The sequence below is a fragment of the Sebastes umbrosus genome, chromosome 1, assembly GCF_015220745.1.
Source record: "Sebastes umbrosus isolate fSebUmb1 chromosome 1, fSebUmb1.pri, whole genome shotgun sequence".
NCBI lineage: Eukaryota > Metazoa > Chordata > Actinopteri > Perciformes > Sebastidae > Sebastes > Sebastes umbrosus.
The window spans coordinates 26,232,406-26,250,272 of NC_051269.1; the positions used below are offsets into that span (position 1 = coordinate 26,232,406).

The window sequence follows — 17,867 nt, forward strand, 5'->3', positions numbered from 1 at the left end:
GTGGTGGTGCAGGGCGAGGTGTGTCCGGTGTCCGGTTGGACCGACACACAGAGCTGCGACCGAGCAATCAAATCACTGTAAAACAGAAAGTTGGCACAAGCAGAGTTTAGGGAGAGGAAAGGGGCGGGGTTCGGGATGACGCACTGCACTCTGGGAAATGTAGGAATATAGTTTTTTGGTTAATCAATAATGTGCAGTATGATGTGGATGGATCCCTTTGTAGTTAAGTGCAATGTCACTGTTACATACATATATTTATACCCTTCTACTTATAGGAATGCTATCCTAAAAAAAAAATGTATTTTAACTTTTTCTTTTTGTTTTTTTTCCTGCAATAATGGGCTTCCATTAGGGGACAAAGAATACTAGTATCGTCTGTACTCTTGAATTACTAATTAGTTCCCTGAAATGACTAATTCGTTAGCACATATTATTAATTCCAGTGTATGAACATGTATGGAAAAGGAACAAGAGACGTCCTTCTTGTCGGTTATATACACCATCAGCATGTAAATGTAATTTCTGTGGCTAATTGTGGCCCAAAGAAGACTGACCATGTGCAGTGGAGTGGAGGAAATCTAGTGCTCTGCTTTCCCCACAGAATACAGTGTACTTGTTGATCTGCTTCACCTTCTCTAACCCTAAAACCTTTTGATTTTATATAAATACAAATGTTTGCACATATTTCAATCTACTTGACAAACATTTGTTCAGCAAAGTACATTTTGAGGTAGACTGTTTTGGACATGCTACTAATGAGCCCCCTCTTCTGGCCAACATGCTGAATTACATAAACAACACCTTAAATGTGTGGCCTACTTTTGAATAGTCTTTTATTTCATTTTTTTCTTCTAGTCTAGATGCTATTCTTTTCTAAGTCTTATCTTTCCAAAATTAAGTGTGAATTTAATTGCTGCTGCCAATTGGCTCTAAGTATTAAATCTGCTCATCCTGTCCTGACCGAGGAACACTCACCAGTTGTGTCTGAACTAATATTAAATCCTACATAGGATATTAAACACTGAAAGAATATGCGTATTATTAGTATGTAGTAGGAAAACCTGGAACAGAGACACAATAAGAAACTTGAAATGCACCCACTGGTGGTTTGAGGATTTCTGCCAACCCATATTCTTGTAATTGGTGACTGCATGCTGACCACTAGTGGCCTATACCTGTACTGACACCACTAATCCAACCTCGTGCTCTTTCCTATAAATTATTTCTCTCAGTTCACTTAGTCCAGACTGTCTAACTAGGTCAAGTTGACCAAATGGTTGAACATACATATTCTAGCTCCATGAAGTCAGCTAGGATTTGAAATGCATTTTCTCTGCAACCCATAGTATATGTAATAATTTAAGCATTTTATTCTAACCAACTTCATCAATGGATTATAAAACATGGCTAATTATCGTTATTATTATTAATTATTATTGTTAACAGGGTGTTGGTCTTCTGTGTAAACTATAAAAACTAATAAGTATTTTCACATGATGATACCAATTATCTCTGTGAAGGACTGCAGTCATTGCATGCAACTGAAGCTGTTATTCCAGGTGCTCTTAGTCCTGTAGGTGGTTGGAAAAGGAAGCATTAAAATTCATTAATATTTTTGTTTTTGTTTTTTTCAAGTAGATAATTCAGGAAAAAGGCAGCAGTAATTGCACATCATTAAAGTGTGTCAAACGTTCAATAACCAGTAAATAAATTAATAATGTCAAAATGATCAACACGTTAATATTAGTATATCTCAGTAGTATAGTTGTCTCCTATTCAGTTTAGTGTTATAATTACAGTATAGCGGTGGATCCTTTACTTATGCAAAAGTAACAATACTGCAATGTAAAAATACTCTGTTATGCATTGAGTGCCTAAGCAAAATTTACTTAGAATGCACATTAATTGTCCTTGTGAATGTTATACTATTATATATTGTATTGTTATCACTGTCAACCTGTAAAAGTAACTAGTAACTACAAAGCTGGAGTAGAAGTAGAAACTAGCATGAAAGAGTATAGAAAGTAAAAGTAAAGTACAAGTAGCTCAGATCTTTATCTAGTACAGGACATGAGTGGACTAAACTACAGAACAGCACTGGTTATATTTGTGGTGCGCTTGTTGAAGATGTCAGTGCACACCGATTGTGTGAGTAGTCACACAAAAACTGTGATCTGCATTTAATTGTGTTCTTATTTGGCTTACCACCACCACCACTATTACTACTACTACTACTACTAGCCTTCTATTAGGCTATAAGTACTACTACTACAGCAATCCGCCTTATACTACTGCACAAATCCTAGTATATGAAAGTGAAACCAATAGGTTTAATGTGTTTCATTCTGAGTTTCTTTCTTACATAAAAGCCCTTAAAGTCATGAAAAAACAAAAATGCTTTGAAACTTCTTAGCATAATAGAAGAATATGAATTACAGGTACAGCCCTAGCCCTTAATTTCATTTATTATTATTTTCATGTATAATTTTACATGTTTTATCTGATCTTGCTCTGTATGCACCTTGTCATTTTACTCTAATGCAATGATCTATGAGCCATGTTGTTTGTAAATTTGAATTTGTTCAATAAAAAAAATTAAAAAAATAATAATTTGGCTTACCACCACCACTACTACTACTTACTACTACTAAAGCTATCCGCCTTATACTACTACTGCTATTAATGTGGCAGTCAACTGCTACTAATAAACTGTGAAGCACCATTGAACTCAAATGCGGGTTTGGTTTAGAGGTTTGAAATCATAATGAAAAAAGACACATTATTGTCACTTTTGTGTAATGTAAATACTGTAAATCTACTGTTACGTATATGTGCAATAACATATGCTGCTCACTCTGTGCAATAATTATATAATTATCTGACGGACACTTTGTGCAGTAATCTGGCAAAACTGTCATCTCATCAATATACATATTGTAATTTTATATTTTATATTGTATTATCTTTTATATTTTTTTTATATTAAAATTGCACTATCTCTTTTTTTATTGTATTATCTTTTATTTGTTTTTATATTTATATTGCACTATCTTTTTTTTCTTATTGTATTATCTTTTCATTAGCACCTATGGGATTGTCACAATCTAATTTTGTGGTACTACACAATGACGATAAAGAGCTTGAGTCTTGAATCTTGAATCTTGAATTACCAAGAAAGTAACAGGAAGAAAGTAACAAACAAACTGCCCCTCAATCTATGATTTTTTTTTTTTTCATTTTGTTTTTCCTTTATTTGGTTTTACTCATAAACATACTTAAATAGATACAAATATGAAGTGAACCAACTTTTCCACTTTTTACAATGAAATTATAGAACACACAAATAGAACATGGGGTGCTTTTCATGTGAAATAAGATCAAATAAATAATAAAAATAAAAATAAAAATACATGTAGAAAAAAAAGAAAAATGAAACAAAAGAAGGGCGTTTTGGGGAAACTCCTTCCAAATGTCCTCATATTTCAATCTATGATTTTACACCTCCCGGCACCGCCTGGTGAACAGATGAAGCGCTCCTCTGTGTAGCTGACCCCGCCCCCCTCCACTATTAGACGTGTCCGGCTGCCTGCTGCTGCACGCTGCTGTTCTGTGTACCTGCTGCTGCTACAGAGGAGGAGACAAGACAACACACTTCAGCTTTCTGTTCAACATCTATAGTTGGAGAAATCTGGAGTTCATATTCAGACTTTTATCTGAATTATACTTGAGCATCTTTTGGGAGCAACTTGCTCCAACAACGACAGAGCTCTGCCTGGAGGAATGAACTTTAAAAACCCTCCATAAAGACACCACCGCTGAGTCTGGATGGAGGGCTTAAATGTTGCCCGGCTCTCGTCACACCGCAGGCCGTCTGTAGGTGCAGCTTCACCGGGAGAAAAAGCTCCGTCCTCCCAGGTGACCACCGTGAAGAGACAAGCCGTGAAGAGACACCACCACAAACACAACCTGAAGCACAGGTACGAGTTCCTGGAGACCCTGGGCAAAGGGACCTATGGCAAAGTGAAGAAGGCCAAGGAGAGATCCGGTAGACTGGTAAGGACTGATCATATTATTAACCTTTATTTTATCACCATTATATGTGAGCCATATGTGCACATGAGAGCCACATGTACAGACAGTAAGCTGTGTGTTTGCTCTACTGTGCTATCAGCCACCTGTTGTTTAGAGATAGAGAGCTATTATTAGTGCTGCCTGCACACACAGGTACTCTACATTTTAATTAAGGGGGTATATTTACTATACAACTTCAAGTTCTCCCTGTTAATACTTTTACTTAACAATGGTGAACCATATTACTTTATTAAAATAGATCAGTGTGCAGGTCTTTGTGAGTTGACAGCTTAAGTTTGCTTCAGTGTTTGTTTTAGTGGGGGTTGCTCTGAACACTGTGTGCATTTTGATAACATCACTGAACAAGCTGTTTTAAAAATAAAATAAAAATACTTGTGTATTACAACCCACAAATAATAATCTATTATAGCATTTTATTCTCGCCAACTGTGTCAGTGGGTTACAAAACGTGTGGTTAACCCTCTTATTGCTAATAGGGTTGGAAATTACTCTGTCAGTCATCTGTGTAAACTAAATTAAAATGATACATAACACTCATAATTATAGATAGATAGATGTACTTTACTGATCCCAAATTGGGATATTATTGTGCTACAGCAGCAGGTTATCTAGACAATGTACAGGAACAGTAAATATACAATAAATATACATATCAACACTAGAGATAATATCTATAGTATACACAATATAAAGAATATATTAGAATACACTATAAATAAGATAATATAAGATGTGAACCTTCATTAATCCCCAGAGGGAAATTCAGGTGTCAAAGCAGCAACATCAGCAAACAGAGTGAATCACAGGAGAGGTAAAGGTATACAACAATTATAAAAACAATAATAGAGATATAAAAGAAACAGAGTGAATGGGTGAACATAGTGTGTACAGTCCGTCAATAAATAAATGTAGTATGTACATATGTGCAGTCTATAAAGTTAAATATACCAGACTACTACAACTAAATAATGAACATAGAATAACAATAACATACTAAATATACAATAGCAAAGTGTGCAGTGACATACTAAATATTAGAAAAGTATGCAAGTTACAATTTTTCTTTAAAATCAAATTAAATGAGGCAGTAAAACAATGTGCAAATTCCACATGTGCAAGATTATCACAGGACTAAAATAGGATGGCGTGTGGTTATACCAGTTATCACATAGCCGTCCCTGTGTCTGAGGCACACCTAATACCTTCACAAGTTGTTTTTGGTGTATTAAAGTAGGTCATTTGACAACTAAATAGTGTGAGATCATCCTACAAAGGCTGAAGCCAAAATATCTCACCGTCACCCCACATGACGCCTCCTATTGGCATAAAGAGAATAAAGGAAAGGCGTTTCGTTGGAAAGACTGAGGGACTTTTATCTCAGCTGGAAGTTTTAAACAGGAAAGTTAGGTAACTTTCTTTCTGAGGGGAAAGGGAGAGGGGGAAACTTCAACTGGTCTTTCAGGTGGAGTGACTGAAGAGGAAATGGGTGGTATTTAAAACACACTGGACAGAGATAAACCTTTTAAAAGGAACACAGAGGAGCTGGCAAACAAATGGAAATGTCTTTAGTTGAAAGATGATATTTCTCTGGTGTAACCTAATAAGAATGTTTTTTTAAGGGCTGTCAAGCGATTAAAATATTTAATCGTATGATTGTCCATAGTTGATCACGATTAATCCCAAATTAATAAAAAAAAATTATCTGTTCAAAATGTACCTTAAAGAGAGATTTGTCAAGTATTTAATACTTTTATCAAAACCCTCACAGGTACTGCATTTAGCAAAAAAAAATATGCTAAAATCATAACATGGCAAACTGAAACCCAACAGGCAACAACAGCTGTCAGTGTGTCAGTGTGCTGACTTGACTATGACTTGCCCCAAACTGCATGTGATTATCATAAAGTGGGCATGTCTGTGAAGGGGAGACTCGTGGGTACCCATAGAACCCATTTACATTCACATATCTTGAGGTCAGAGGTCAAGGGACCCCTTTGAAAATGACCATGGCAGTTTTTCCACGTCAAAATTAGCGCAGGTTTGGAGCTTTATTTAACCTCCTTCACGACAAGCTAGTATGACATTCCTTAGGTTTTCTAGTTTCATATGATGCCAGTGTCTTCACTCCAGCTTTAAAGTGAGCCCACTACAACTTCTGAAAGATCGATTGCGTTAAAGAAATTAGTGGCGTTAAAATTAATTTGCATTAATTTATATCCTTAAATATCCACAAATGGATGATGTACCAGTCTATATGAATGATGGTAGACTAAACACCTGACTATGATGCAGTAAAATGTAACTGCACCACAAACTACAGCCAATAAAATGGTCATAAAGTAGAATCAACACTTTCTAAAGCAGTTTCAATGAAAACGAAACACTATGACCTTCATGAAGGTTTCCTGCAGGGCTCTCGTATTAGAAGGCATTCGGTTTACCGAGTCTCACCTAATAAACTGGCAACTGAGGTTTTGTTTGTGTACATAACAAACTGTGTTCTACACTTGATTATTAGCATTCTGCTAGATCTTTTGTTTGGTTTGTTTCCATAGCGTAATCCAACATTTAGATGCAGGCAGATACCTTCAGATATAATGACTCATCTAAATAACAAAAACACAGATACTCGACCTAGACGTGAACTGCCTCACCAGTTGGTCTGACTCAGCAGCCGAGTTATTTTTATCGGAGATGCTCTTTGTTAAGAGATCATAGTTGTTATGAGTGAAAGCGCTTGTAAGTCAAGGAAGTAAAAGTCAGGAATTCCCCCTCTGTACCTGCAGTAAACAGGTAGTGATACAAGTTCACCCTTGTCTGCACAGCGATCTCTACTCCCTCCTACACTGTCTGTCACGACATGCTGCTGCCGCACTTTGCTTTTATAGGATATGAGTTGGTGTCTGAAATTTGTCCCTGCGGGCAGCTTCCTGGTCGTCACGCTTCAAACCCATGTTCAAATGTCAAAATACTGATTAGCCCAAATGTATGTTTTGAATTCAGTACGGCTCAAACAGCAGTTAGCAAAATGGAAACAGGAGAAACATTCATTTGCTTTGTTTTTATCTACCTACCTTTTTAGTATTGACAACACAATGGACAAAGATATGTAATTTGACACGGGGGGAATGACGTGACACAAAGGATGGCCTCATCGCATGTGTGTTGTGGCACTACAGCTGTTCCCATTATCTACATTCAAATGTTTGGTTACATAACCCATTTAGGTGGGGGGTTTCACAGACCCATAGAAATAGTATGGATAGACCTCACACTCGGTGGTGCATGACATGTATTGTGTATGTGTTGCACCAGCTATCCATAGCGCATATGTATATCATAGAGCCATTACTAAGTTTGTGGGGAAAGTCCTTCCTAAGTTTTTAATAGCAACTAGCGAGTTTCAAACTAGTAATTTACTAAAGTTGGTTGCACCTGCACCATTAAAACTTGAGAAATGTCTTAGTGAGTAAAGATTTGAGTAAAGTGTAAATCGGTTGCCAGGAAAGATCAGTAGTAAGGCTGCAACCATCGATTATCTTTATTATCAAATATTTTGGTCTATAAAATGTCCAAAAAAAACACAAATTTGAAGCTGAAAGATATTAAATTTACTATCTCAAAGGCAAAGAAAAGCAGAAAGTACTCAAGTGAAAACCTGGAACTAGGAAATGTTTGGCACTTTTGCTAAAAATTTTTACTTAAAGGTAGGGTCGGTGATTTTGAGAAAGTAGCAAAAGTACACAAAATTTAAAAAATGATCCAACCAAAAATCCGAGCCCAGTGTTGCCAACTTTTTCCAATGAAATTAGCTGGCAGCACTAGCTGCTAACTAGCTCCAAAAAGCTCCAAAAGTCCCTAAATCTAGCGAGAAAGTCCATCCATTCAACTTGAAACGGGTCACATATCAGCAAACTAACGTTAGCTTCGTCAGTAGGTTCAGGTAGCTATGCAAAAGTAACACCTGAAAGTGGTGTTAAATATCAAATATTTCAACCTCGGTGCGTATTGCGTGGAACAAACTGACAGTAAAACAGACCATACACACACACACACAGATAACCGCACCGGGGTGTGAACTCATCATGAGTGTGAGTTCAGCCCGTCTGACGGCTATGCAAACAAACGCAGGAAGCCACAGTTCCCAGAATCAGGAAAAAGGTCTGTGTGGTGTGGATACCGCGCTGACCCGGAGTAGCATCTATGCCAGACAGTGACTCATGACGGGAGAGAGTTGTGTGTTGAACTGATATGACAAGTCGCTGCTTTACTCACTTCCCCTGTGTCTGTAGCCTCGGGGCTTAGAAAGGAGAGGAAACAAGGACACCCCACCAACACAACTAGGGCCCATCTGGTGCCTCATGAGACCCTTCAACATTGGGGCAGATTTATGACGCACTCAGTGCACAGAGGAATCTCAGGCATCTGACCCTCAAATAGACAAACGCAACATAAAGACATGAATACAGACTTGTCCAAAGCCTGTATGTGAAAGGTCCCCAACAGATACTATTCAGATTTAAATGTCCTTACTCTACGAGTCTCGCAGACATAACAGCAGACAGTTCTTTACAGCAGACAATAGATTTCTTTACAGTTGACAATAGATGTCTTTACAGCAGACAATACTTGACCCGGCGTTCCCTCCACGAGGCAGAGTTTTCAGTTCACTGCCCATTTGTTCCTCTCAGAGGTTGACAAGCTTCAGATGGAAGGCAATTAACTTATTTGTTAATGTTTTCTTACCTTGTTCCACTAAACAGACAGGCCTAATCTAGGCAGTATATTCATTTATTGACCTGTCATTGCAACAGCAGTGCAGCTGCTCACCATTGTATTCATGTTTTCTTTGTCATGAAAGCGAGATTACGTAACTCTTGAAACAATAAGCACATTCTTGTCCTTTACAAATAAAAAGGTGAATTCATAAGAAAATAAAACACACCCTTACTGAGTTCAACACAATAAGGTTTTTGTTTTTTTTGCTGCTACAGCCTTACTTGGTCTGGTATATGACCAGTAGCTTATGGTGGCTAATGTTGGCAAACTGTGGAAAATAAATATTACTGACGATATAGAGTTGGTTTACTGACTTATAAAGACTCATCTCAACTCATTCTCCTGTTGCACTGAGTTTTAATATTTACCATTGTCCTGCAATTTTTCACTTGTGACTACAGTGGCTCTGTTCATTAAACGATACACTCTCGCTTTAAAGGAACTATTTGATAGGGATGCACCGATACTGGATCGGATATCGGGCCGATACTGACTCAGATAGCTGAATCAGATATCGGTGACAATGGGGCCCGACCTATTCAATTCAATTCTATGTTTATATACTATAATACGTTATATACTAGAATTTGAATTCCTGTTTAAGTTTTGACCAACTTGTTTGACCAATTCCTGTTAATTTTTAAGATTTTTTTTTGCCAAGTTGTTGGTGTACGATTCACTAAATTTATATCTATGTATTTATTTGTTACATTTTGTTTTTACAAAGTAAGGAAAAGTGATGTTTAAGTCAAACCTGATGTTGCCTTACACATAAAAGAATGATCCCAGTCACTTCTTCACAGCGAGGCATACAGCTTATTAATTAAACCCTGGTATCAGATCGGTGCTCTGTATCAGCCGATACCCACTCTCACTTGGATCTCCCTTTTCTATTAATTATGTAGAGTAAAATACATGTTTCTCTAAAAGTCAAATATTATTTTTCTTTTTTTAAGGTTGCCATAAAGTCGATCAGAAAGGAGAAGATAAAGGATGAACAAGACCTGGTTCATATTCGGAGAGAGATCGAGATCATGTCCTCACTCTGCCATCCGCACATCATCACCATTTATGAAGGTGCAGTATTCAAAATGTTGTGCTTGTGTGTGTGTGTGTGTGTGTGTGTGTGTGTGTGTGTGTGTGTGTTTCATGAATCTCCTACATGAGGCGTGAAACGTGATACCTGGAAAAAGGGCATCTCTCAATCAGTCTCTGTTTGAGATTCAGAGTTTGGTCACGCAAGTCTTTTGTGCTGAAAGCCGATGCTACATGTTACATAAGCGCCGATGCCCCGTCGTACCCTGTCAGCGCTGCAGGATAATGTGCAGAGCCTTGTGTCTTCCAGTGCCCCCTCACGCCTGATGAGATGGTCATCGCTCAGTGTTTGTCCACCTCAGTGCATGTTTGTTTGCAATATATTCACCACGGGGCCCCATTTATCCTAATCAATGCAGACAAGTTATACAATGTGTTATACTGTAAAAGGCTGTGCACAGTCCAGATCATCTTATTTTCACTTCCATTTGAGTTTTGATATGAAACCTTTTAATAAAAGGATTTTTTTTTTTTTCATCTTTCAGTATTTGAGAACAAGGACAAAATTGTGATTGTGATGGAGTACGCCAGCCGAGGGGACCTGTACGACTACATCTGTGACAAGAGCAACATCTCTGAACGGGACGCCAGGCACTTCTTCAGACAGATAGTCTCAGCTGTGCACTACTGCCATCAGGTAAGGCTCAATCCAATGCTTTCATACAGAACATACAGTAAATATAATCATGGGGAACTTATCAGTATGTGTGCATTCATAAGTTGTGAATAAAACAAGAGTTGTAGCTATGGTAGAGTATCTCAGCCCTCTTCACGCATGGCTGCTACGTCAAAGCTAATGACGCAGAGCTCCACTCAGACTAGCTGCTCCGCTCGCTGTTGTTTTTTTTCCAGGGCACTGGCACCCCCAAAGTTACATAATGGGCATTATTCACTGTGAGCCTGTTGATCTGAACAGGGAGGCTGTGAGCACGATGCAGGGGGAAATGAACAGTTGGTCTTTAGAGAGCCAGCGTCAGGGCTAAAGGCCAGCCGTCCCAACACACACACTCTTAATGAGGGTGTGATGGAACAGAAGGGCTCTACACACACACACACACACACACACACACACACACACACACACACACAATCAGTTGTTGCTGTGTAATTACCAACATTTACAGCACACTATATTTTAGTGTAGCTGTTCAGCCCTTTGCAGAGCCTGTCTAAATGTTTGCTGTACAGTGTTTAAAGAGTGAATTGCCCTGTCATGTTCTGTGTTAACCATCTGTTTTATTTCCCTTTTATTGAGTGCATATGTCTTGTTAAATATTTAATTTTCCACGTTCAAACTAGTCAGGAAAAGGCCATCTGAACACTTATTCGGTTATGTATGGTACAGTGATGAATTCTAAAGAACAGCACGCAACGGTTTCTTCATGACTGCATCTCAATAATAAATGAATGACACATAACGTTATACAACCTACAAACAATGCATGTGTTGCTACAAGCAGTGTCCACACGTAAGAAGTAGTTGATGTGCATGTTTGAAAGCAAAACACATTCAAACTGTGCTCGAGTCGAAGGCATGCCCCCCTACTGAGTGGAGGACAATGAGGCATAGCTGACGTTCCAGAAAAAAAAATCTTCACTCAGAAAAGAATGTGTTCTGACCCAGTAAAGACTAATCCTTTTATATAATATAGACAACCTCCAGTAAACTGATGTGTCATGGCCCGGGTGGAGACATTGTCATTGTTAAAATTATTGTTATGTAAAAAACTTTTTTTTTTTTGTCCCCTCTTAGAATGGAATAGTACACCGGGACCTGAAACTGGAGAATATTTTACTAGATGGCAACGGCAATGTGAAGGTATGCATATGGGACATGTTCCAACACACACACATTCACACACAGGGCTCATGGGCATAAAAGTAGGGCTGTCGCAGTGAAGGAATTACCCCTGCGGTGATAATGATTGGCTTAGCAGCGCGATATGTGATATTAATGCTCCCTTTTTTTTTTGCAAATTACTTAATTTATCCTGATATTAGTGCAATATAAATAAGCTTTATCGTTAGGCTATTATTTGGTATATTGTTGCTTTTTAAATGACAAAGATGACCGCAGTAAAAATGTCGGCACAAGGTGGAGTACTGACTGTGGCGAATGCAGTGTTTTACTTAAAGTTGAACATTTTTCAACTCTCGGCGACCAGATAAAAACACCAAACATGCAGCACTCAGCGCAGAATAGACGCTCAGTGCCGCGTCATGCTGCTGGCGTTTGTAGCGTAGTGTAAATAAGCGGCACTCCGCTTATTGACAAAGGGGCTTTATAAAGGGCCTTGCAAAGGGACATAGCAGTTGTGTCGGTTGCTTGCCGTTCCCTGCGGTTGGCTTGTGAATAGCTCGGTATTGCAATATTGCAGTTATTGCAACAGCCCCACATAAAAGTCTGCAGTTTTAGGGCATTTCATTTTTGTAAGGTTTGCAGATGGTGGTTATCATCACTTCATCATTTTGTCCTATTAGACATTTGAAATTGTCATAATTTGACCACCAAATTCTAATCAATTCATCCTTGAGTCCAAGTGAATGTCTGTGCCAGATGTAATACAATTCCCTCCAGGCATTCCTGAGATATTGCTTTCTTGAGAATGGAACAGACGTGAGGTCACAGTGACCTTTGACCACCAAAATGTAATCAGTTCATCTTGAGTCCAAGTGGAAAATTGCGCCAAATTTGAAGAAATTCCCTCCAGGCGTTCCTTAGGTATTGTGTTCACGAGAATGGAACAGACGGACGGACGGATGGACAACCCGAAAACATAATGTCTTGAACCACGGCTGTTACCGGCGCAGAGACACAAAAATGAACATGTGTAATATTTGACAGATTTATTAGTTCTTGCACAAGTTCTTGTGAGGTCACAGTGATTCACCATTCAATCTTTAAGATCAGATGAGTACGTGTTATGAATAATCAATGACTTATAGTGATGCATCATGGAATCTTTAGTTCTTCTTTACGGTAATCTGATGATGATGCATACAACAGATCTGACTGTTACTCAACTTGACGTCTACTTCTTTCTCTTGCAGATCGCAGACTTCGGGCTGTCCAACCTCTACCATGGGGATGAGTTTCTTCAAACATTCTGCGGCAGCCCTCTGTACGCTTCCCCAGAGATTGTCAACGGACGGCCATACCGCGGGCCAGAGGTGGACACTTGGTCTCTTGGTGTGCTGTTGTACACGGTGGTTCATGGCACCATGCCATTTGATGGAAACAACCACAAGGCATTGGTCCAACAGATAAGCACCGGAAACTACCATAAACCCAAGAACCCGTCTGGTGAGTCTTTCCGCTCAACTTTTCTTTGAAACATTAGGTTGGTGTGTATACTTTGATTTACTTTATAATATTGTTGCAGTTGAACACAAAAATGAACATGTTTTTGTTCTCCATTGCGTTCTCTCAGATGCATGTGGGCTTATCCGTTGGATGCTGATGGTAAATCCTGAGCGCAGAGCCACAATAGAGGAGATTGCAGGACACTGGTGGCTCAACTGGGGCTACCAGCAGCCGTTACTGGCCGAGACAAAGAGCAGTCCAGTAGTGGAGCAGACCGCTTCACCAGCCTCTCCGTCGACATCACACCCTGCTGGGCTGGCTAGTGTTGCTAGCTGGCTGCGTCGTACATCCAGGCCTCTACTGGAGAACGGCTCCAAGATGCGCTGCCTGCTCCGCTCACAAGGCAGTGGAGGTGGAGGAGATGTAGTCCGGCAGCGATCTCTACGAAGGTCACGAAAGGAAAACAACGTCTCCCAGACCACTCATGAAGTGAGCACAGACAGTCGCCCCTCTAAGGGTATTTTAAAGAGGCGCAACAGTGTGAAACAGAAGGCAATGACTGAAACCCCTGCGGTAGCTTCAGTAGAGCCACAGAACATTTTGGGTTCGTCTGCACCAGTTAATGCTCCTTCAGCTGCACCGCTGCCTCGCAAAGGTATCCTAAAGAAGCCCACAGAGCAAGAGTCGGGGTACTACTCCTCTTCTCCCGAGAACAGTGACTCTGGCTGGCCACCACAAACTAAAGAGTGCCCTTCAGCACCAACCCATAGGAAAGGCATCTTGAAGCGCAATGGAAAGTTCTCCTCGGGTGGGCTGCAGGAGTTTGGCTCCTTGGACCAGCTAGCAGCTTCTTTACCTCGCGAAGGCGTCAGGTCGAGACCGAGCGGGGCCATCAGCGAGGACAGCATACTGTCATCTGAATCCTTTGACCAGCTGGATCTGCCAGACCGTGTGGGCGCTCCAACACAAATGAATAAACCAGCCAAGGCTAACATGAGAGGAAGCGTGTCTGCCGACAACCTGCTGGACATCGAAGAAGACGGGATCCTTGGGGACGGGTCGCTGAGGACCTGGAACTGCTACAGGTCTGGAGCGGCTGACAGTGCCTTTTCAATCACAGACTGTGATAACGTAACAGAAGCTTACAAACAGGCTCTGGTTATACGAGGCTCTGCAGAAAGCTGAAGACCCGTAATTAATGAAGGACACTGACTAAAGACTTGTTTTTCATTCCAGATTTTTAACTGAAGACATGAGAGCCAAAGTGCATTAAGTGAAATTACCAGCACACTGTAGTGATGATCATTGTCGGCTAACTTCAGGAACTGCACAGTACCAAAAAGGCAGGAGGCTTCTTGTTAAACATCAGATTATATTTTAGATGGTGATTGATAAACCTGTTTTCAACATGAGAACTTACTATTAAAAGTGTAGTTAAGGCAAAAAGTCAAACCTCAAACCAAAACACTGGTCTTCAATGTACTATTTGACATTGACTACTATTGTTGAACATTTTACTCAGTGACAATAAACTAAGAAAGTGACATTTACAGTCACAATAGGACTATTGTTTGAATAATGCTTAAGCCAACAAGTCGGTGTCTTTTATTGTCGACAGTTTGATAAAGTGTTTATGACTTAACAGCTCGTCTGCATTCCAGCAGTGGGATAGCTGATCATCTATAGTTTATCTAGGATAACAGCAATAACAGGTTCATTGTTAGGATGGGTATACTACAGCTTTTACTGTGCTTTAGGATGTGGGAAAAATAACATTTCATGGATACCAAAGAGTAAATATGCTAATGTCATTGGACTTTTTTTAGTTTATCTTCATTAAACGCACCAGCAAAAAGTGCCAAGAGGATGTTTGTTTGTAACTGGGACTTCAGCTCTCAAAGAGTGTTTTTGTTTTTATGTTTTTTTTAAATTGTTGTTTTTATTCTCTTGAAATGACTCATTCTAAGTTTTGGATAATGACTTGAATAATAATCATGACCTATGATTCACATCGGGCGTAACCAGTAGAACCTGCTTTTGCTCCAAAGCCGGCGTTGCTACAAGTGAGCAGGTATTCGCTCTATGTGTGCAGGGGCCAGTTTCACAGTATAGGTGGGGCTCATTAAGGTTCCATGAAGGTCGCAAATTAAAATTTGGAAAAACAGTGACGCTTGTTTTGAAAATGAATAATGAGCTCCAGCTATGTACTGTATGCTGTGTATAATTAAGGCTTTTCCATTGGACAATTTTGGCCGGAGTCACGCTGACTTGCGTTTCCATTACCAGTTTTAGTGCAACGAGTTGTGCTGAGCCTGCTGCCCGACGTCCTATCCTAACCCAAAACTATTCAAGGTCAATGCCTAACCTTAACCATCTCGCAATTTGCATTACCTTCTTGCCATGACCGACGATCCTCCTTCAACCCCCCTTAAACAAGCGAAAACCAAGTCAAACAAGGCCAGCATGTGTATGGAAAAACCTTAAATGTGTGACCTTTCAACTGAATTTTCAAGATCAGTCATGGAGCTCAGGTGTATTGAACTTTTTTTTAATTTAAAATATCTAGACACCTGAGGTGGTACAGTATTTCATAAAGCCGGATTAGAAGTTCAGCCATTTAACTGTTAAAAAAAACGGTAAAGCAAAACTTATATACCAGGTTTAAAAGTAAAATCAAGAATTATGTATGCTGATGATGATCATTAAGTTTGACCAGATATCTGCTATCTGGTTCCTATCCTGCTTTATGAAATACTGCCTGGCAATCAAGAGAAATGTACATTAGTATATGTTTGTTTCTGTATGAAATGTCATGCTGCACACTGGAGTTACTTAATTGGATTGGCATACTGGCATTAAATTAGAGCCAGCGACTGGAACTGCACTTTCTCAGACCATCAAAACCCGATAACCATACAACTTATTTATCAGCCGTCACTGAAGTATTGAGTTCTTGTAATAAAAGTTGCACAAAGCAGTACCCAGAGGCTGCCAGACTATGCTGTTGTTCAGAAACTGGAATGGGAAAAACTGTATTTTTTTGTTATTTATGGTTATTTTCTTGCCACACTATGAGGCTCATCAGGAATTTAAAGCCTAATTTCAACTGGAAGTTCTTGTCATTCATTTCTAATCTGTCACAGACATCTGATCATTTATTATTTAAGTGTGACACAGAGGAAGACGGGTCTAAAATGGTATCCGTTTCATTTTTGTGTACAATATAAAGTGTTATTTTGGGCATTTCATCACTGGTTTTCTCTCCCCCAGAAGTTGCAGGTATGCAGGCTCTGTTAATATTTTTTTTTTTTTAACTGCAACAAAAAACTTGTTTGCCAAAGTTACTGGGTTTATCATTTATGACTGTGTGATCTGCCGTGCTGTTATGACCGGGATGAGGAAATTAATAAAAACATCAGAGAACTCAAGTGCCGGCTCGTGTTGTTAGTGACCTACTAACAAATGTTTTATGTCCTTTAACAGTATTTAATTTATAGCCACAGGAGAATTCATTACTGTGTTGAAACCATGCAGAAACATCTATTCAAACTTATTAAAACTGTCCAGATATAAAGTTAATATTACATTTTCAATGAATCCAGATAAATGTTAAATACATATGACTAGAATATATTACATTTAAAATGTGCAAACCATATAACATTGCTATTAGGATTCATGGTTAATCCAATTGTCAATAATATCACAAAAAAAGTTAATGTTTCATGAATCATATTCTATCTTTCAAAGCTGCTTTAGCAATTGCAAAATACTTTTAAAAAAACTAGCAGCAACAGGATGGACATTTATAGCAAATCTCAAACGGCAATAGCTTTATACATCGCAGAGGGATCTCCAAAACAATCAACTTGCAAAGAACAATCAAGATTAAGGAGAAATGGCGTTTAGACATATTTCACCTGGTATTTAGGGTGTGTCATGTCATGGTTAATTTACTATTCCTTTAGACGTTCATGTCAGGGAGGAGTGTTTTAGCTTGGTTTCCTGGGGTGATGATACTGGTGTCAATACAACATCCTGAAAGTCAGCAGGGGCGTAGCTGATCTCTGAGCTGTGTGCTCCTGATGTGCAAACACTAGCCTGGAAACAAGAGGGCAGGCTGAGCTCCAACACACTCCCTAGCTGGTCATAGCAGAGGAGGAGAGAGCTCTGTTTAGGGTCAGATTGAAAGAAAAACAACCATAAGTTCATCAGCGGGTCATGGACAGACTTTGTCTATGGACCAATACTCCTTGTGTATGGTTGCTCTTCTTAACATACATCTAACAGTTGGTCTGCTCACTTTTTCCTCAAGACTGTTTAAACAGGGCACTTTCTAAAAACACGCCAGTCAATGTTGACAATAGGGCAAAGTCAAAAGAGATGTCAGTTAAACATTACCCTTACCAGATCGATGACCAAAAGGTTGGCCAAAAACGTCATCACCGAATCAGAGGAGACGGCAGCGTCCGCTAGCTTTAGCCTCCGCGTGGCAAGGCTCACGCAGGCACATGCAACAGTGGAGGGCAAGAACACTGAAAACCTGCAGTCTGACGATAAGAGAGGGAGATCACTTACTCTAAAAATGAAAAGAATC

General features: G+C 39.4%; 1 protein-coding gene across 1 annotated transcript; it reads left to right on the forward strand.

The window, feature by feature from the left end:
- The first annotated feature begins 3,345 nt into the window (after window positions 1-3,345).
- Window positions 3,346-15,128, forward strand: nuak2 (NUAK family, SNF1-like kinase, 2). Its single transcript, XM_037777588.1, has 6 exons — window positions 3,346-4,053; window positions 9,828-9,948; window positions 10,452-10,603; window positions 11,720-11,785; window positions 13,018-13,270; window positions 13,398-15,128. The coding sequence occupies exons 1-6, from the start codon at window positions 3,826-3,828 to the stop codon at window positions 14,453-14,455; spliced, it is 1,878 nt and encodes a 625-aa protein (XP_037633516.1). The 5' UTR covers window positions 3,346-3,825; the 3' UTR covers window positions 14,456-15,128.
- The last annotated feature ends 2,739 nt before the right edge of the window (window positions 15,129-17,867 follow it).